The 21,519-nt window shown below is 47.6% G+C and overlaps 2 protein-coding genes across 6 annotated transcripts in view; both read right to left on the bottom strand.

The window, feature by feature from the left end:
• Positions 1-456: 456 nt before the first annotated feature.
• Positions 457-19,341, bottom strand: LOC102563151 (probable pleckstrin homology domain-containing family N member 1). 2 transcript variants are annotated; one of them, XM_019493913.2, is made up of 12 exons: positions 16,643-19,341; positions 11,284-11,362; positions 10,959-11,018; positions 10,411-10,557; positions 9,231-9,317; positions 6,780-6,852; positions 6,268-6,404; positions 3,964-4,110; positions 3,136-3,222; positions 2,577-2,652; positions 1,772-1,848; positions 457-922 (listed from the first exon to the last, which is right to left on the bottom strand). In XM_019493913.2, the coding sequence occupies exons 1-12, from the start codon at positions 16,714-16,716 to the stop codon at positions 851-853; spliced, it is 1,116 nt and encodes a 371-aa protein (XP_019349458.1). In that variant the 5' UTR covers positions 16,717-19,341; the 3' UTR covers positions 457-850. The 2 variants fall into 2 exon arrangements, with proteins under 2 accessions (XP_019349458.1, XP_019349457.1); XM_019493912.2 differs by having other exon boundaries at positions 16,633-19,341.
• A 190-nt stretch (positions 19,342-19,531) lies between these two features.
• Positions 19,532-21,519, bottom strand: part of TTLL10 (tubulin tyrosine ligase like 10) — a 155,167-nt gene continuing 153,179 nt past the window's right edge. For all 4 annotated transcript variants that reach the window (XM_019493909.2, XM_019493907.2, XM_014610095.3 and 1 more), the window contains one exon: positions 19,532-20,767. In XM_019493909.2, the coding sequence (XP_019349454.2) occupies positions 19,986-20,767 (782 nt within the window). In that variant the 3' untranslated portion in view covers positions 19,532-19,985. The remainder of the gene's footprint in view (positions 20,768-21,519) is intronic.

The following is a 21,519-nucleotide window of genomic DNA, read 5'->3' on the forward strand; positions in this document are numbered from 1 at the left end:
TTCCTGCCCCTGGGGCAGGGGGCTGGACTTGATGATCTTCTGAGGTCCCTTCCAGCCCAAATGTCCATGAAATCTATGAAATTTTGCAAGATTGATGGATGGGGGCTGGGGAAGAAATGCTGAAGTGTTGAGACTTTTTAAGGGAAAAAAACAAGCACCAGTTTCCCACTTGCTTTAGCAGCTGATGCTTCTGGCCCTTGAATATTCCCACTACATCTGCTCTAGGGACATCCCATTCCACCCACGAGATGAGACCACCCCCCTTCTATTCAACAGCACAAAATAGAGGGTGGTGTCACTAGCCAGGCCTCTCATACCTGCTAACTTTCTAACAGGAGGCCTCTCATAGACTGGTCCTCAAGGGCTGTCTCCCGCTAGCTCATAACAGGAGATCTGCCAGGAGAAGGGGGCATCTTTTAGTGCATTTTTGTCCAGTAGAGAGCAGTTGTACCTGAATTTGCTTAATGGGTTTTATTTGTCATATTTACACAATATCTCATAGGGTGTCTCTCTCCCTCCACAAAGACACAGACAATAAATAAAGGGACCCCGTCAAAAAGGATCGCTCCCCAATGACGCAGTCGAGCTAGCATTACATCCACGAGGTACCATGCTCATTGCAGCAGCCCAGAGAGAAGAACAGCAGCCGATCTATACACAAAAAAGAACTAGTCCAGCTTAGGTTAGGCTTTCTGACCAACCCTTTGCTTTCCAACCTCAGTTGGCAGAAGTTTGGACTGAAGGCACGAAGGCTCATTTCTCTGCCATAATCCACAATTTGGGATTCCTCCTCAGCACACACTCCTCTCCTCCACTCAGTGCTGGGGTATTCTCCATCAGCTCTGGAGTACTAACGGCACCGTGATTTCTTTGGCACCATGGGCGGTGGCTGGAGAGTCATCGTCTCTATGTTTTGCTCCGGCTGGAATACAACAGAGGCAGCAGATTAACTCCTTGAGTCAGTGGCAAGCTTCAAGAGCTAGAAAAGCTTCAAGAGCTAGAATTGCTGTGGCCAGGCTTGATCAGGAGTGGCTGTAAAGGTTGCCAGGGTGCCCAAAACTCTTCTCCCGGGAGACAAGCCCACCCTCCCCGAGTCCCAAATGCTGGTCGGTGTATGGGTGTGCTTTGGCAGACAAGGTTCTTTGGGTCGATGTGCTATCTTTTATTAGACCAACTAAATAGTTGGGAAAAGTCTTCTTTGCAAGCTTTTGGGTACAAACGCCCATCTTCAGGCACAGGGAGAGTCTGCTGGTGCTTTGTGTCCTGTGTGTGCTCTGCCCGCTCCTCAAAGCCAATGACTCTACCGCACTCCTTTATGGGAGGAAGTTTGGCCCAAATACTCCAAGGTGTTTGGGAACTTAATTGGCATTCAAATGCATGAGAAGAGGTGCAAAACCTCAGAGCTGGCTTTTAGCTCAGGCTGTAGAGGCTTCTGTTCTCAGCCCCAGAGGCTGGTGGTTTAAGGCTCAAAGAGGATGGGTTCCTGAGCTCATTCATATTTTAATTGGCAAAATGGTCTGTGGAACCAGAGTGTGAAGCCTGTGGGTTGGAAACCCAGCTGTTTGTTACCCTGCTCAGCTTTGAATCACGCCAGTCCTTTGTGGGGAGAAGAGGAGGCAGATCTCCTAGGCAGGAGGCAAATGAGCCGAGGGAGGGAGGAGGAGTGTGTGTGATCAGGAAAGTCCCTGGGTGAGACAGCGGGGCACCCACATCACCACCGCCACCACCACCAAGGCAATGGAGGCCTACTGGAGAAATATCTGACAAGTACCTTCTGTAGGTGGAAGAGGCATTTTTCATAATCCTCTGCAGTGGAACAAGTGATGAGGATGGGGTCCATCAGGCTTCCTGCAGAGAAAGCGAGGAGATGGGTGTAGGAACAATACACAAGCTTTGTCACAGCCCAGAGGTTACCAGCCTACACCAGGGTGTGGACCCTAGGTTCATCCTAGCAGGCAAAGGGTTAACCTCCCTATAGGCACCCAGCTCTGATCTTCCCCAGGTGTTCAGGGCAGGGCAATGAGGCAGGATTGCAGGGATTGGCCCAATTAGGGATTGCAGGAGACTATAACATCCTCCTAGCCAGCAGCATAAGGAGGGTGCTGTTGTGTGCTTATACACAGACGTATGTTGGGGCAAAAAAGGAAGAGACTGCTATATAGCTCAAGTGTCTAGTGATGGAGAAAGAACAGGACTCAGCTGTGATCAATAAGGAGAGGGACACGTGTTGATTTACTAGTTAAATGCAGGGGGTGCTAGCTGATTGCAGGTTTACCTTCCTACTGCTCTAGGGAGTTGGTTGTAGCCTGAAATGCAAGGGCATTTTCACAGATTCACAGGAGTTTGCCCTCTTGCTTTGGGCAGGAAAGATTGCTAGGGTCAAATAATCCCAGCAAGGTGCATGTCTAGTTTCTTTTTGCAAAGGGGTCTCCTAATCTGGGTCTGAGCTAGGTAGTCATAGAGGTGGATGACTCCCCTGCATTGGAGAGAGCTTGGTGATGTATTATATGGTCAACCCCATGCAAGATCCAGGATAAGCTACTCAGCTCCTTGCTGCCTGCTTCTCTCAACCATACCTGTAACTTCAAACTGCAGCCTCCCCAGCAGAGCAGATTTCTCCTTTGCCTGGATGCAATGTAAGGGGAGTTTTCCCTTCAGAAAGAAAGAGGAAAATGTGTGTAGGATTAGGGCAGCACTCCTCTGAATAAGCTGTGAGCTCTTCTGCAGTGCTTCTCATCAGGAAACCACATTGGGAAGCAGCAGGAGGCTGGTAGCTAGGCCTGGCACTTGTGTGTAGTAGCACAGTTAGGGAAGACCCAATGCAAGCAGGAAATATGCCATTTTATAGGGCATCTGCTTTGATGTTTCTTAAGCATGCTCTTGCCCTGTGGGTACCTTGAACCATAGACTAGCTGGGAGAAGGAGGTCGGAGGGCATTCAATACAACACCTTAATTTCCAAGTACTCTGACAGCTGGAACTGGAGGAGAAGGGGCACAGAGTCATTTCATATCCCTAGCATCTGCCTGCCACATTTGGGTGGTTATTAAATTCCCCCTTAACAACTGTTATAACAAGCTAGTGAGACTCTTTGATCTTTGTTTCCGTCAGACCCTCCGCCCACATCTGTACGTACCTCGTATGCAATTCCTGTTCTCTCTCTGTCTACGGAGAGGAAAACCAGATTTTCTGAAAACAAGACCAGCAGCCTCTCTTCAAAGTCCTGCAGAAAAGAGGATGGGAGCACAGCCGTTAATTTTTTTCCCCCCAGAATATCGCTGTCGGCTGAAGGCAAACCCTGCAGTTACGTGGGCATGGAGGGATACCAGAACTCGCAGAGCCATTTTCTAGCAGTCTGTGACAGTCAATCTAATCACACCTCCCACAAGTAATTTTCCCTTGTTTGTTGTATGGAAAATATATAGTCACGGGACTGTAAATGTGAAGGAAGATATGCAAGGCATGAATGATTAGGAAACTGGCCAGTGTTAAAACCTACTGCGTGGGTCTAGCCACCTGTTAGAGCAAATCACTTAATGTGCTTCTGTTGGTTGCCCATCTCATATACGTTGGGGTGTTTGAAGGCATCGCCAGCAGGAGTTACTATATAGGCACAAAGGAAGGCACTTTTGTGATTTCATAGACATTAGGGCTGGAAGGGACCTCGGAAGATCATGGAGTCCAGCCCCCTGCCCCAGGGGCAGGAAGTCAGTAGGGGTCATAGGATCCCAGCAAGAGTCTTATGGAACTCTATTTTCAGGGAATGTTTCAGGGTCATGCTGGTTTTCTCATAGTGTGTGTGTGTGGCCTAGTGATGTGTTTCCATATCCACTCGTGTAGCTATGGCTCGCAGAGCTGCAATGGGCTGCCTCGTGCAGTCGCCCCATGTGAGCCCCAACCCCAAGTGACTGCGATCCTCCTGGGGCCTTCTACGAGGTTTAGGCGCAGCTGTGCTGTACGTTACCCCCATGCAGGCATTAGCCACTTGCACCATGGCCACGTAGTGTATCCTCCCCAGGTGCTGGATGGGAGTCCCTTCCCACTTCAGAATGGGGCTGCACAGCAGGTGCTTCATCAGCTCCCGTTTCTTCCACTGCTCATCACAAGGCACCTTTTTTGGAGACAGATCACAGCACGTTTCAGAGTGGAAAAGCACCGAGCATGTGGCAACTACGTATAGGTTTAAAGAGCTCAGAAGAATGGCCTGTTGGTGAGGGCATGAGTTTAGGAATTGGGAGACCAAGAGTTAAGTCCTAATCTGCCATGCATTTCCTGTATCACTTGTGGGGGGAGTCATTTAGCCTCAGTGCCTCAGTTCCCATCTGTACAATGGGCATAATAGCACTGCTGTCTACCTCTCAGGGGTGTTGTCTGAATAAATACAGCACAGGCAGTGAAGAACTACAATTGGTGAGAATATAAGTCCCTGGGGTAAAGGTTTCAGGTGGTGTTAAACCCCTCTCTTTCCCCCCAGCCCCTCAAGTCTTGGGAGGGATGTTTCTTGCAGTGCAAGACTCTGCTTTGGTCCAGCTACGTTAACAGGCTTCATCTGAATGAGACCTTTGAGCCTTGTCTTCTGATGCAGGCCAGCCTCTAAAAGGCATGACAGCAGCTTGGGTAGGCCCATCCGAGCCAGACCTACCTTTGCTAGCCTGCCAGCAGCATAGCCTCCAAAGCACGTTGCTCCACAGGGACTAGCTGCCTGACCTGGCACCCTGAGTCCTAGTGAGTTTTGTTTTCTATGCTGTGCAGTGTGTTAAAGCTAACTCAGGTCCACACTAGCAGAATTGCACTTCTGGATTGTAATGGAAACAGGCCCTAAATGACACAGAGAATAAGCTTAAATATGCTCTTCCCTCCACTCTCCCCCCCCCCCCAGCCTCTTTAGAGAGGTTTGCAAAAAAAATCCCCTCGAGTCAAGTCCCTCTCACACCAACCAAGCACCTGCTCCCTTTTCCCTTGTTCTGTTCAATCCAGGAGGCAAAGGGGCAGGGGGGTGGAAAGGGGAGAGACCCCCAGGACACAGCCTCATGGCAGAGTCATAAGGACGGTAGGATCAGCCACGGGGTTGCTTGGACGTGCATATGGGGCAGGAGGGTGAGACTTTGTGATAGATAAGTCAGGGTGAAAAAGCTACTCTCCATTGAGTACTGCAGTGCAGGCGAGCTGGTGAGTAAGCGTGTGGAAGAAGAGGCATCTGAACCAAACTTTCAGAAAGTTGGGCTCGAGGCCAGAGCGAAGGACCAGGCTGGTTCGTCCCTGAAACTTTCCTGGTCAGAAAGTGCAGGACAAAATGTGCAGGGTAGAAGATGGCGGAAAGAAGATAAGAAGATTGAAGATTAAGATGACTGAGAGCGTTAAGCTCTCCCAGGCTTCCTTAGCATTACAATGAAATGCATGAACGTCAACTTCAATGTAATCCTGCCCTCTGGTGACACGAGACGATACTTCACTCCGTCACTCGAGGACATGTATAGGGACAGGTCAGCACACGCCAAAGATCAAGTCTTCCTTTTGTGACAGTAATGGATAGGGAAGGCGAATTTCTGACACGATTAATGATTTCCCTACGGCTTGTCAATCACAGCACAGCCCTTTGGGGCTCCAGAAAATCAGTGTTTTTGCAGAATGGCCTCCTGTGCATGGATCAATTATCAAAACTACATGCCAGTAGTAAAGCAGACCATGTAGCAGGCTTTTACGTTGTACTTATAAGAGATCTCCAGTGTCCTCCGCTTTATACACTGGATGATTGCATGAGATCTTATCAAGCGTCGGGCTCCAGCCACCCGACTCTTTCAACCTAATGGGTTTCACTCTGGCAGCAAAGTCTCATGGTGGTAAGGATGATTCTGGCTAAGGCCAGGTACAGACATTACACTTTTACAGTATAAGTGATCCAAAAGTGGTCTATACCTGTTACAGAAGAGAAGCTCGGCACACAAAACCAGTTTATGCATGTAACAGGCCAGAAGTTCAGCTCACAGACTGGTTTAAAGGGGCAAAGCCCAGTCTAAGATTTATCTCCCTGCACCAAAGGGCGAATGTGTGCTGTTGGCTACCAATTGAAATTACCCCTCTTACATGACACCATGTAACTTAAATTGATTCTGCTTCATGCTTTTTGAAGGTCTGTCCCCAGCCATAGCGTCTTCATGAGTGGTATTTACTCCACCCTGGGAATACGCAAAGGACCCCAGTCTCTCTACCGCTGTTTTTGCTCCAGCCCCATTCACCCTGGAATAACACCCCTCCGGGGTGAACTCACCAGAAAAGGAATATTGCTGCTGGGGCTGGGTGGACACTGAGCGTTTGCCATCTTGATTTGGTGCTGCATGCTGAAAACCCAGATGTGGAATTCAGCTGGGGCGAGGCACGAGATGATCCTGGACTCTATCATGGGCCCTGTGCAAAGAAACACACAGCTCTGGGATCTGAGGAAGTAGAACAAAGGAAAGCCTTTGAAGCCGATAAGCAGATTCCTCCTGGGTGCTCCTTATTCCAAGAGCTGGAAGCCAACCTGCTGGCAGACTTTTCCTCTGGGATCACATCTGAATCTAAGGATGAAGCAAACTCATGTGTTTTGTGGTGGTGGGCACTGAGCTGGTCTCTGCCCGGACCTACGTGCAGAGACATTGCATCTGACTTGTGGGCTCGTCTCCCTCGGACAGGAAGTCAGGAGGATCGACTGTTTGGTCTGCCTCGGGTGGGAACTGCAAGGGGAGATCCCACTTGGTCAGCCTTCTGCACGTGTCTGTGGACTTTAGGGGAAAGGCTTACCAGTGATTTCAAACATGCCGCTGCCATCCCTCTGCACTTCTCTGACATTCATTCCAGCAAGAGGAAGCAGGCCCTGGATGGAGGGGATCCTGGTTAGAAAGCAATCGTGTGAATAACCTCTCTCCCTGTCTTCTCTTGTTCCCTCTGGCACGTTCTACTCTCTTCTACCCCAGCATTTCCCCAACCTTTGGACGGCTACCCTTATTCATGACAATGAAAACAGCTGGGCAGCTTCTTTGACGGGAAGGCCCAGGGTGGGTGGCAGCTTAGTAGAGCTAGGATCCATTTCCACTTATGCCTCTGACCTGCTGAATGACCATGGGCAGCTCATGCCCTCTGCCTTAGCCTCAGTTCCCCCATCTGTACAATGGGGATAATGACACTGATCTCCTTTTGCAACAGTCTGAGAATTTACCTACATGTTGGTAATAGTTGGTTGCGATAGTCTGAGAATTTACCTACGGAGATCTGTGATTGAAGATCTGTGTGTGGAGATCTGTGATTGAAGAGTGCTAGGTGAGCTCCAGGAACTGTCTTTCATGTTGTTATTCTTCACCTCTGCCACGGGCAGGAAAACCTCACCCACGTTAATGTGCATGTGTCTGTCCTCTGACCCCAGCCAGGGTGGTGCACCCCATACAGCTTGGGTATTGCGGCCCTGGATGGCAGATACCCTTTAATGTCCTTTGGACTGGCTTTCCACAGCCCAGGGCACCCTCCTTTTTATAGTTAGGAAGTTTGATAGTTTGGCCCTTTACTGATGTTTAGTTGCTTGCTCCACAGAGGTAAAAAGAAGGGATAGCTTGGTGGTCTTGTGTGTGAAACCCAATATTGCAAGGAGCATCAACGGACTGGGTGAAAACACCCATCTGATAGTCCTTGCCAGTCTGACCTGAGGAAACTTTCCTTCCTGACCTCATCTCTGCTAATTGCTTTAACTTTGAGGCCTCAAGCATTACACACACCTACCAGGCACATAAGTTCCTCTGTGTCTTCGGGAACATTAGCACAGTCTGGCCAACTCCCCCACCTCTTCATGTGGCGAATGAATGTCTGATTCTTCAGAAGGTGTAAAAACACCCAGAAGTCAATTAATAAATGTATTAGTTATTTCCCGCCCACGGGAGGTGGGTGGGAAATCCTTCATGGCTTTTACTGGCAACCAGCAAATACACTGAAATGCAGGACTCATACCACGTGTAATGTGGTGCAACAAGTACTGTAAACTTGGCAAAAAAAAAAAAATAAGAGGGAAGGAGGATAAACAAAAGAAGGAACCTTAATTCAGCTGGGGCTGTCCACACTAACCAGCTAACGCTTTCTCATTTGCACGTGCCAAATTAGATTCTTTGAAATCTAATTGATGAGACATCTATGAACACAATCTTGTCTTAAATATCTGCAAGTCAATCACTGCAGTGCAAAATTGTCCCAAAGCTTTACTTCCTATTACGGGCTGCATCTCACCCTGAGCCTGCTCTTTCTAGTTTCAACTTCTGCCCCCAGATCCTGTCCTCGTCACCAGCACTTTCAACAAGCCCTATGCCACTAGACACTTTCTGCATAGTGATTGTAACTCCCCCTCATGGTGATACCTAGTAGTAGAAGTACTACATCACTTGCTGCTCCAAGAACACCCTCGCCCCTGGCATCCTAACCGGTTCATGCACTCATCAAGTGCCACCGCGATACAATTTCAGTTCCTTGTCCTCCCTACCTTGTTCACAAGGCCGGTCCAAAACCTCACTCCACCACTGGCTAGGAGCTTTCTTCTAATTTCTGATCTAAATTTATTCACCATCTGTTGGATCTTGGGTCCTTTTTAGTGTCCCCAGTATTCACCTTTCCTTTACCACATCGGCAAAATCCAGTTTTAGCTCCATGGTCTTCAGCTACGTTTTCCGCACCCTTTGTTCTCCTTGAGGAGCCCTCTCAGGGGACACTTGTGCAAATATAGCTTGCCTCTGCAAGCCACTGGAGGATGGCGTACATCCCACCGCTTCTGCATCTCATCATCTTTCTGTTTGATCCACGTTGCAGGATGATTATCCTGACAATCTTCCCACCTAACACCACACCAGATTTCCACTCAAGCTGTCCCATTTTTTAGGTGTCCCCTAGTCCTGGAATGAAATGAGCTCCATACCCCACCTTGGCTTGGCTATGATCAGACACTGGGACCAGGCCCGTAACCTCCAAGCATCAGGACCTCTGCCCAGCTAAAACTATCCCCTCCCCATGCACACTTCTCCAGCTCCAGCCTACCCCCAGCAAAAACACACACATCTCCTGGGTCGCAGTGAGCAGGGACTGCTGCATCCTCCTTGGGGCATAGCCCACACCCCCCCCCCCCCCCCCTTGCAGATCACTCCCTTATTTTTTGGTTTCTATCGGTGCCAGAGGCCAAAGAAGTGGCATGTTGTCCAATCTGCAGGGAATCTGGCTCTTCACCTCATAGACAAATGCCTTCTTATTGTGATCCACAGACAGAATCAACAGCTGGAAGGAGAACAGCACGAGGTAGCGTTCCGACATCTCCTGTTAAAATAAGGTTTATTACTGGTATTGTCATCATCGTTCCAAAACATTAAATGTTTAAGCTTTTTAAAATAAAAGACAGTAAGGCAAAATTTCCCCAAGCTCCTCACCCCCCCCCCTCCCCACACACACACTTCTTCTTTGCTTCTGCATAATTTAGTACATCCTTTGTGTGCAGACAGTCCTAGTAGGCTGGTTTGCACAAAGCCTGGTTGATAGCAATGAGCTATGTGGTATTTAGCTACGGATTATCCTGGAGTGAGTAAGGATTCAGCAAATGCTTTGTTGTTAATTTTTTGCCGTTTCCTAGCACCTTCTGTTGAGATTCTCCAGGTACTTTTGCAAACCCTAATGAGGTGTAGCCACAATGCTCCGGTAAGACAGTTATATTTATCCCCATTAAACAGATGGATAAACTGAGGCACAGACACTTAAAATAACTTGAAATCACTTGCCAAAGGTCACAACATGAATCTGGAAGCCTGGCACTAATAAATTCAATGGAAAACTTTCATTGACCTCAAGGGCAACTGCAGAGCTGGAATGAAATCCAAATGAGCCCCTCCTAATATGTCAGATTTGGGTTCTGTCTCCCAGCCATTGGCTCAGCCCAATGTTTTATGCACCAAATTTGGGGGGAGGATCAGCCCATTCATGGCAAAATGAAACATAATGAACTCCTTTGCCACCGCCCTTCAGGTCCTTGGATCAGACTCTCAGCTGTCTGGATATACAATATGTACATCATGTTTTTGCCTCTATTGGAAGAATATCCTGCCTCTAGTCCGTGCAGGGAAAACAGGAGCCTCAATAACCCCCGTACAGTTGATTCTTTGGGAACCGCCATGAACTGATTGCATCGAATGGACTTTGAGTCAATGGGACATGGCAACAGCATGGCAGGACAGTGGTGCAACCGCTCAGGAAATCTCTTTGGTTGCTGCCAGGAAAATGAACACATTTCTCTTTCGATCTCTGCTCTCAGAACCATTCGTGGCTTGGCTGACCCAGTTTTATTTCAGCTTCTCCATCTCACGAGTGTGTAAGGCATATTGCTGAAGAGTCAGAGGGCCCATAGGGTAAGGACTGTTACCTCCATGTGGCAGCTGCGCAGGAGAACCAGGGAGGACCACACTATTTCCCCAAGGGATTGGATGTTCCTCCCTTCCCAGCCCTGCACGGGCTGTGTGATCAGGAAGTTCGTGAGCTCCTCTTGTGTTCTTCCCCATAGCACTGCTCCCTGGAAGCAAAACACATATACACACACATACATGCTTCTCTTTATTGCCTAGGATGGGGCAACCTGAACCAAAGGGAAACTTGAGGTGGAACCGCCCTGAATCTACATCCAAACTTCTTGATGCTTGGTGGGTGTTTGTACCATTGTGCTTCATAAGGGGGAAGTGTTGGTCATGTGGTTGAAACTGGATTTAGTTCCCAGTTCCTGCCCCCAATGCCCATGTGAGTTGAAAAAATCACTTCATCTATACCCACATCTGTGTGATTGAAATGACAGCGCTTCGCTGCTTTGCAAGGGTCTTGTGAGGATACATACGTCTGCGGCTGTGATGGTGCCCAGACCCTCAGTGTGTTTGGAGCCTCCGGGAGGTGCAGCAATAAAGGTGATGATGATAGACTCACCTGAGGGTCTACTTCCCTGCTCCTCCCATGAAAATCTTCCTCTTCGGTTAATGCCAGGCTCTGTAAGGAATAGCATATGGGTTTGTATGACCAGGCAAAAACTGGAAGGATAAGATCATCCCCTAAACCGTATGACATCAGAATGGGCTTGTAACTCTTTGGAGCCAAGTGTGTTTTCACGTCACCGTGTCAGGCACTTTGCTGCAGCAGAAGTACATCCGTGCGGCAACAACGCCGTAACTCGTTGAAACAAGTATGCTCTGAATTCCCCCCCTGACTCCACGTGTGAATCTGGGCTGGGTGATTCTGCATATACTCGACTCACCTCTTCTGTATCGGTTGTGGTCGCAGGTTCCCTGGGATGGAAGGAGCTTTCACTTTGAGCTTCTGAGACGGACCATTTTCTGAAGCAGGGGTGGGGAAGACACAGAAAGAAAGAGGACAAGGTGACGTTTGAGTATTCAGGGGCAGATCCGGGGGGATGCAGCGGTGCCGTTGCAGCCCTCTTCGATTCTTGGTCCAGCCAAAGTTTAAAAACAACTGCCTGGCAGTGGCCTCAGCATCGCTGTTCGTGCAGCGGTGATGGAGCCACTTGGCTTCGGAGCTCATTCATTATAATCTACCTCGTTCCTTCTAAACTCTTCATTCCCCAGGTGTTAATGACCCTCCCTCCCTTTGAATGGTATTCTGACTTTCCTTGCTCCTTATTTCACAGCCTGTTTTTAACTAGCTAGAAGTGTTAACTCAGGTGAACATTAACTCAGGTGCAGAAATAACTTTCAAGCATTGGATGCACTGCCAAGATGTTCTAAAAGGCTAGATTCGCTTTCTGAATCTGAAAAGGCGACGTGCATTTAATTCTAAAGGGTACAGGACTAATGAAACAACACCTTTCGATTATTTTTTGCCTAGTCTGTTGTGCTTCTTTAATGTGTAATAGATGACATAGTAAATTAATGTACAGTCTAATAAAGTTATGTTTGTTTTGCATCAATCTTAAGCTGAATGTATAGCCCCAGGGTCCTAGCATATTAATAAAGCTTCTAGGTCCTTTTTGAGTGGAGAAAAATATATATTGTGTTATATGTGATGCACCACGTAGCTCTCTTTTATTAGTTTATTTTATGGCATTTGTGTGTGTTGTTACACCGTCAAAGGAGTTAATGCTTAGGCAGGAAACTAATATCTGATAAGGCTGTTTCAACTGGATTGCTAAAAAAAAAATCCTGGGAAGCTGAGGTGAAATGCAAAAGCTGTACTGCTGAAGGTAAAAATGCCAAAACTGTACGTCTGAACTGCTGTTGAATGTACTAGTTAAATCTAGGAATAGCACACCTGAACTGCAGCTTGTATCCATACAAATATTCCAGAATGAGGGTTTTCTGCTGTGGGGCTTGAATACCATTATTACAATAGATGCACATACATCCAACAGGAAAGCTTCTGTAATAAAAGATACCTGGAAAATCCCTAAAATAAGGAGTTACAAGTTAAAAATGAAACTCTTGACTTCACTGCTCTACAGTGTATCTCCCTGCCCCCACCTTAAAGTGCTGCTCTGAATTGTACTGTCTTTGGGCTGTGATGAAACTTTGGAGAAAAAGAGATGCATAGGGTTGCTAGATGTAAACCTGGTGGGATGTAAGAGCCTGTAAGAGGCTGAAGAGATACAACACAGTGGTAGCTGGAAGCGAGACACTGACTGAAGGCAGCTTTATTTTTGAAGGCATCTGGGCTGAAGGACTTTGACACCCTTTAATAGTTGCCATTTAGCCCTGGCAGAGGAAGTGAAGCATGAAATTGTAGCACCAAAATTTGAGGAGTACTGCATGCCATATAAAAATGTAACCCTGGAAATGATATGTTTAATAAGAGGTTGTCAAAAGAAGGTGAAACCATACAGGGTCTGTGATTGATCTGAGCCTGAGGAGGCAATCTTGCATTTCTTGGGGAGACAGCTGACTCCCTGATGGGAGACCAGAGTGCTTTGGAAAGTCCAGTGCTACCCATTTAGGAAGCAAAACATTTAGGATGTGCTAAGCACTGTAAGTTGCCTGGTTCAGACTGAATCTTACAGGGTAGAGGAGTGTTGTGGCTCATTGGATGTGACCTTTGGGATCCAAAAAACACAACCAGAAGAGTTGTGAGCCATAAAGAAATGCAGAACTCAGCCAGAGAGAGACAAGAGCAACACAAGGCACCCCCGCAGAGACAACCAGCACCAACTAGGAGCACATTCAGCAGATGCAAACACATGCAAGAAAGCAATGGATCATGCTGCTTTCCAAGAGTTTGTCAGCATTGGCAGAGCACACGCAGGGTGATGACAGCGCATCTGGTGCAGATGAATTCACCAAAGAGCAACAGCTAATGAAGCAGTAAAAGGTGAATGTGAATGGACTATTGACCTAGAAGTAAATGGGACATCTATGACTTATAAGTAGGACACCAGTGCACAAGCCAGTGTGTTAACAGAAACATCAAGTTAAGCCTCAAACCCACAAACAGTGGAAAGTAAAGTTCAGGGCTTATGCAGTTAGAAAGTGTGGGAACTTAGGTATAGAGTAGGCCTGTGCAAGTTGGCAGCTATTCGATCCGGCCCCAGAGCCCGCCTGCACCAAGCTCTCGACAGCTGGCAGGTGTCACAGCAGGGGCCACCACCCCTGCAGCTGTCACCCTGCTGCGCCTTAGCACACACACTGTCACCCATGGCATTAGTTTTCCTTGTCAGCAGCTTGAGGTACCGTTTCCCCCAACCCCCTGCACTGAAGTCCTTGAAACTTGGCAGGCTTCGTGGCCTCAGCAGCAGCTGCCACCCCTGCAGTTTTCACCCTGCTGTGGTGTAACACCTAGATGTGACGTGAGTTTAGCTTTCAAGAATCTGGGGCATAGTTCCCCGAACCCCTGCACTGATCTTGAAACTTGGCAGGCTTCGTGCTCTCAGAAGAGGCTAGCACTTCTTCAGGTTTCATCCAAATCAGACAGAAAATGACAAAGTTATAGATAGTTCATTGATTCCCCATTATACCCTATGGCCGGATCTCCGAAGTGGCTCCAAAGCTCTTCGGAAAGCCTCACAACGCCAGCACTTCAATCCGGAAGTGCTGCTTCAGACGCCGAAGCGTCCAAAGCTTCTCTGGATCTGAATCAGGGTCCAAAGCCTTGCACAGCCCTAGTATACAGTAAGTCACAAACTGGAAAAGATGCAATATAGAATTGCAACCTGAAAAGAGAGCTCATTATTGTATCAGGCCCTTGGCCTGGGCAAGAGAGCAAGCACATTTGATAGGCAGGAATTAAAACATTTGAAAGTTATGAAAGCAACTTCAGGAAATAGGGAAGCTGTCAAGATACCATAGCATAGCAATGAAAGCATGCAGCCACACCCAGATTCATTCTTCTAGGAGAGTCCATTGCAATTTAAAGGACGGACCAAAAAAGTAGATATATGGGTTCATTGCTCTTGGAATGAGTGAGTGGAAAAAACAACAGAGTGGGAAATACTCTGGGGTCATTGCAGAAAAAAGGATTATGTAGAGACCCAAAAGAATTGGAAAAAACCAGGTAAAAAGGAAACATTTCTCACTACTGACAGGGACAGAAGTGATGGAGAAGAAAGGTCTGATGGTAATTTTTTTTCTTTTATGCTGGATGCAACAACTGAGTTCTGCAAATGCCATTAGAAAAGGAAGGAGCATGATTTTATGCCACTCGGGAGGTGTTTGGCATTTACTGTATTTCACTAGAAAACAGTGCATTTTAGTGGTGGGGTGCAATAGATGATATTATTGGGGAAAACAGAAGAACATGAGGCTTTGGGCAACTTTAGAAAGAACTTTGGGCTAAAGCTAAATGAATAAAAATGTAAACTCAGGATGACCAAAAAATTTAGGGGGAAAAATTACTACTGCAAAGTGTGCAGGGAGATCTCGGGGAGATTGAGGTGATCACCAGCATACCTGTCCATAGACCAGGAAGGGATGCATTGTACCTAGCTGTCTAAACCAGCAAGCAGAGACCACTGCTGGGCACAGACCATGATGTGCAAACCTTAAACAGTGTCTGAAAAACTGAAAGCCCCTAGTCCCGGACTCTTCTGACAGTGTGTGCACAATTCAGTTGGCCAGCGATGCCTCCAAGGACGGCATTTCTGCAGTGCACATTTTTGCAGCAGTTTGGTCAAAACTGGAGTGCAATGACATAGGTGTTATGAGCACAGGAATTGAAAAGCAGTATCCCCAAAATAGAGAAGGAAGTGATGCCCTGCATTCAGAGGTTCACAATATGTCAGCCAGGGAACCACGTGTGGCCCACCAGGGTGGCAGAGCGCCTTCGTTAGTCAGCTGTGGAACAATCCTGATCCACATCTGCACAGGGGCAAGAGCAGCCCCAAGACCCAGGATTGCAACCATTGCACTGACTCCCATGAGGGGCTGGGCCAGACCATCCCTGACCACTGGGGGCTGTGGTGGGCAGTGCTCGCTCAGGGATATGGGGCAGAGGGGTCAGAGCGGGCAGTCGGGTCCCTCAGGAACAGCCTGATAGCATTGGGATGACATTACAGAAGAAGTAGAACATTTGCTACTAATGGTGGCCCTCCATGGAAAATATAACTTGCAAGGGGTCCTCCACAGAGCTGGGATTAATGAAGGCAACTTAAACCCTGCTTCAATTCATGTGCGCAAAAAGGTTTGACCCGTTGTTTATGGAAATTTCACATTAGCTGAGACAGACCTTAAATAACTTCTTACCATTGTCAAAAGAGGCTCAGAAAACACCCCAGGGTCTAAGGCTGCAGGGGTTGTTGTTTCAAGTATAAACATTAAAAGGAAACCAAATCTGAGCGAGATCTGGTGGTCACAGACGCTCTCTCTCTAGCATTTGACAGAACAACCCTAGAGAAGAGCCCAGCCCTACGCAGACATTGTACAGGAAGCATTTTTTTTTTTTAAATGACCAGTTTCAGACAAAATGTGGACAGTGGTTGCAAGGCCTACATGAAATAAAGTGATTAAAGTCAAACAGCATGCTCTGGGATCCTGGGAGCTGCCACTGCTTCAGGAAAATAATGCGGTGTGATGAGAATCCAGGGGCATAAATTGCAGTGGCGTCCTTCGAGGTTTGCCTGTGATTTTAGAAGTCCACCTGACGTGAAGGGATGCTAGGAAGGAACAGGCAATACCACCTCCAGCTTCCAAAAGAAAGAGGAATGAGGCACAGAGCCGTCTGTTTTGGCTGAGCAAATCCTAGACGGGCACCAGCCACAGCTGATTGAAGGCAAATGAGCCTTGAGACAAGTTACGGTCAGAACAAATGGGTACCAATAATGCTGATATTTCAAAGGAAACGCAACAGCAAAAGACACCTCCCGAGGCAGTCCAAACCCTGTATTGTTAATGAGTTTAGTTAGTTAGGTGGGTTACCGGTATCAGAAATGTAGTGTTATCAGCATTGTTTGTTCGCAGTTGTTAAATGTGGCTGGGAAAGGAGAATTGCGGTCCATTTTATGCTCAGAATAGTGCCACGAAACGCAGAAGCAGCTTCAACTGAGATAGGGACTGACCTAGATCTAAGAGTCTCAAACCTTTTTGTGTCCAGCAAAGATCCCCATGATAAAAGCACCCACCTGCTTCCAAAACACTACGCCCAAGACCCAGAAAATGCTGCTTCCTACCTGCTATTACCTATCTTCAGTAGCTCTACCACATCCTGGCCACCTCCTGCAGATCCAGCCCGTCTGGCGCACACGTTGCAACATCCCATCTCTTCTCACCGGCTTCCCAATCCTCCAAGCAGCGACTGGATGCTTCAGCCCTCCAGGATGTTGCTTTAAATTGCAGGCTCACATGCGCACAGTGTCTTTAACAGCACTTAGTAAGGAAGGAGAAAGTACAGGAAGGGAAGGAGAGGGCCCCGTATGGCTTGTGAAAATTGTTCTTTGGTTTAGAAGCAGCAGCATCTGACACGTAAAAGCATTTCCTGTTGGTTTGAAACCTTTCTCTCCCTCTCCCTCCCCAAGAGTCACTGCTTCCTGCTGAGCTGATGGCCAGATAAGTACATGTCACAATTTAGTTTTCACCTCATCAAAATTAAGAATGAAAAAGACGTCTTTAGTACATGACTTAAGCGCAATGCAGCCTCGCAAGTCTGAACCGACAGTGCATAGCCGGGAAAAACAAGAAGAGGGCAGATTTTCGGACACATTTCCAACCAGCATGATCTTGGCGTGGGACAGGTTTCCCCGGAGCATGGTGGGAAGCCCATCGCTCCACCAGTTTGAAATGGGACTGGACCACGTCTACTTTAGAGTGAGGTCTCCAATGTGGAGGATGGGCATTGAATAAATTAAATAGGTGTCTTCCCTTTCAAACTTCTGAAACTGTAGAAAACTAATTTATTTTGGGTCTTGGTTTTGGTTTAGCTTGGTTAGATACGGGGGTTTTTTGGAGGCAGGAGGAGGAAAATGGAGGGTGAGGGGCCAGTTGTCATCTCTCAGCATCTGAGCAGTGGGCAAGTGAGGCAAGGGAGGGGGCCTCTTTCAAGACAGCAATGGGTGAAGGAGGGATAGGGCAAGGAAAGAGAAGAGTGGGGCTATTGTGGAAGGGGAAGAGGGGAGAAGAAAGGGATGGACACTGAGCTGGTTTGGCCTTTGTCTTCCTGCATCTGGGAATCCGGCAGATGGGTCTGTTGGACTCTTCTCGGGGCTCTGAGGACAGATGGGCCTGAGGTGCAATGCTCTGATGTGAACCTGAAGCAGTCCTGGTAGGATCTGGGTTTTACCTGGACCTGTTTCAGAGGGGGATTGTGCAACCTGGCCTGGCACCCCTCAAAGTCTGGGGGCCTTGAAATATGGGTTTCGTTACGGTTCACCAGCAGGAAACTGCTTACTTAATGTACCTTGAGACCTGCATTTGTGCACAAGAAAAGGGGTTAATACAAGCAGCGTTTTTTTTAATGCACAGATAGATATTCGAGGAACTGAAAGGGCAGGATGCAGCTGCAGAAGTCGGTCTGCTGATATTCTGAAGAGATACCAACCGCCCCCAGAGCAAACTACATCTGGTTTCTCCAGTCGCAGCAAGCAGTGCCTCGTGGTTTCTGTTGAATTTCACCAAATTTCCTGAGAAATGTGGAAAAGATTTGCAAAATGGTCATTTGCAGCTGACCTGGGCTGTAAGAGTCACTCAGCAGCCGAAAGATGAAGAGAGCCCTGTTGAACTCTACCTCGCACCGCAGAGTTACTGCTGTATGTGGAGTTATTATTGCATTGTCTTTCCGTAACCAGCCCACTAGTATTATTCAGGAATAGAGGTCAACCCAGGCTCAGCAGAGATGAGAGATGAATGAGAGCTTGGATTTGGATCTAAGTTGTTGGGTGCAAATTTAACAGTGCTGAAATCTCATGGGTGGAAACGCTGCTATTTTTGCAGCATGTCAGCCAATGTGCTCTCCCTCCAGTGGTCTCGTTTCTACCAAATTGAAACCCGAGCAATGCAAATGCCTTTCAGTCTAGACTCCAGCCTTGAAGTGGGACTGTCTAATCCAAACTCAGCCCCCAACTTCCAGATGGCTGCATCCAGGCCTTGATTTTTCTTTCTTTCTCTTTGGCCCACCACCGCTCCGCAGGTCTTTTAAAGCCATTGCTGTCCAAGGTTTCTCATTTCTGTCTTTGAAGTGACTCCGCTGATTTTAATGGGAATAACACAGGACTTGGGCCCATGATATATGCTCCGGGATGGGCAGTTTCGGGCACTTACAACCCCTCGTTCTCCCTCCACTGAAGTGCACATGAAGTGAGTGTTTTCACTAACCCTCCCCTCATGGCAAATTCCTTTTCCATGCACTACTTTTTCTTACCTTGAAAAATCTCTGTGTCAAAATAGCTCTGGCGCAGGTCCTTCAGCAGCACCAGTGCTCTTTTCTGCCCGGGGGCAGGGGGTCAGACTCGATGATCTGCCGAGGTCCCCTCCGACCCTAAAAATCTATGACATCTATGAAATCTATGGGACGTCTGCTCTAGGTCAACCGTGGCTGTCTTAACCAAGATGACTCGCAGCAGGTCTAGGCAGTAAGGTGACTGGGGACCCTGCTCTACACCAGTGATCTTAGCCCCTGGGGAGGAAGCCTGCCAGCTCTGAAACAACCAAGGAAGCTCCTTCCACAGCTTTTGGAAGACAGGCCAGTGCCTCTGCTCAGCTGGCATGGAGTCAATGCTAGATTTATAACCTTCAAACTGCTGAGGGAGGCATTACAGCCAGAAGAAGCAGTGATTTATGTGCGTGTGTGATGGAGAACAGCAAGGAAGTTCCCTTCTTCTATATGGCTATTTTTTGCATTTCCACTTGCAGGACAGGAGGGTACAAGGATCCTCTATCCACCTCTGCGGGTGGGAGGTAGAGTACAATTCAGGTGGAAGTTGCAAGTACCACTGCAGAACTATTTCCTACCCCATACAAGAGAGGGTGGGTAAATCTTGCCAGCCAAAGCAATGCTATTATATTCATCACTGTCAATAAAGGACACGAGTGCGTGGTGTATAAACGATAACACATGAGCACAGATACAGCATAACACATGATTAAACGGCATGTTGCAAATATAATGATACGGGACACACAATGCGATACAAGAGTATTGCTGATTCGGCTTCTCCCAACATTAAAATATATGCTCTAGAAGAGGACATCAGAGTTGGGGCTTTCAATCTCGTTCCAGGGATTTATAGCACACTATTACTGTTTCAGCAACCAAAGCACAGTGGTATTTCTTCCTTAATTTGTGGCTCTGGGAAGGAGGGGAGGAGGAATTCGAGTGACTGGGGGAGTAAGCGTTACATGGCAGGTCACTTACCAATGCGTTGCATAACGATCTCTCCTTTTTGAATTTTTAAGGTAAAAAAATTAGCATTTAAAAATCAGCAAACGATTCCATAAAATGCTTAGATATGTCACAGATAGCGAGTGTTTTGGAGCAGGGCTCTGTCCTTTATAGGAAAGCACCACATGTTCAATACACAGTAATCTCAGGCTAAGACGCGCGATGGGACACCTTCTTGTTGTCCTGAGGTGACTCAGAGTACTGGGGCGCAGCAGCTGCCATGCTTTCATGGGTCAGCGGTGTCCCCTGGGCTACAGAGTGGGTGGTGGCTTGATGGAGGGGCTTGCTGTAGCATTTCAGACATGGGGAGCTGTTGGGGACCATGGACTGGAGATGCAGAGACACCATCTGGGAGCTGGTCAAGGTGACAGTGCTCAGGTCCTCTTTGATGGCAGTGTAAGGTTGAATCTTGAAGGTTTGCTGTAACCAGGCGCTATAGGAGGTATCTTTTGAAGCAGCCACTGTAGGAACGATGGTGCTGGCTTTGTCTTTGTCAAAACCATCATCCACACTGGGTTTTACAAGGCTCTCTAAGACCCCCGCAGGCTTGATAACGTATTTATGGCAAGTACCGCTCACCTGGCCAGGCCGGAAGGTGGATTTCTCTGGGCGGTAGCAATACAGGCTGTGCGTGCTGGAGAGATGCACTTGTGGCATGCTTAAGACTGTTCTTTGGGAAAACTTGGTAGACGGGGAAGCGGGATTCTTGGGAGGTTTCTCGGTTGCCCTGGTAGGGGTCTGAGTGGGCGGGCTGGTACTCTCTGCAAATGACTTCTGGCTTTTTGTGGGACGCATGGCATTTTTCGTCTTTAAGGATCTGGATCCAGGTTCAGAAGCATCCCCATTGTAGAGCAGCACAAAATGGCAGAGTGTCTCCAGCGGTAATATCCTCTGGCATTTCAAGCACTTCTTGAAAATCTCAAGAGCCAAATCTGCGAGGGGAGATATGAGCATGACATGGCTACACATCTCTGCACAAATGCACGCTACACTGCACAGTGCACAAGGGAAGGAAAAGCAATGGGGACATGTACAACTACCCTAACATGAACCTGCACGCACATGCATGCATACACAAAAGTCATATATCTATGAAAAAAAACAAATCCATGACGTTACTTGTGCAAACATACACATGCACACCAGGCCATAGACAGCATCTATATAACATATGCCGTTGGCATCGAGTTCACTCTTTTTTAAGCCATTAATATTTTCATGTGCTAATGGGGTGAACAGGCATCCAAGTGCTCACACAGTGTGCATAGATGCAAACTGCATGAGCATTTCTTAATTTCTGTGCATGCAAAATAATATGCAGGGGACAAGGGGCACTTCCAAATATGTGCGGGGAGGTGGGGATGTGTGTGAAAATGCAGCCCATACATTTTAAAGAAAGGTATGAGAAAAACACTTCCAAGGTCTGGCCTGAGCAGATTTCTGCCCTGTATGAGTAGCTGGCTAAAACAATGACATTTCTAATGGGGCCAAGTGAGGGTGGGATTTTCCAAAGTACCTTAATGCCTTAGAGGTACAAGTCTCACTGAAGATCCAGGGCTCCTTTGATTTCTAAGTCAGTTAAATGTTTGTGATGGGGCCATAGCAGCATCCACTGATGCCAAGATGTCTTTCTATTGTTTGTAATTGGCATTAAACTACAATTATTGTTCTCAAGGGCCTTGAC

This window comes from Alligator mississippiensis, chromosome 13, assembly GCF_030867095.1.
Source record: "Alligator mississippiensis isolate rAllMis1 chromosome 13, rAllMis1, whole genome shotgun sequence".
NCBI classification, from domain to species: Eukaryota; Metazoa; Chordata; order Crocodylia; family Alligatoridae; genus Alligator; species Alligator mississippiensis.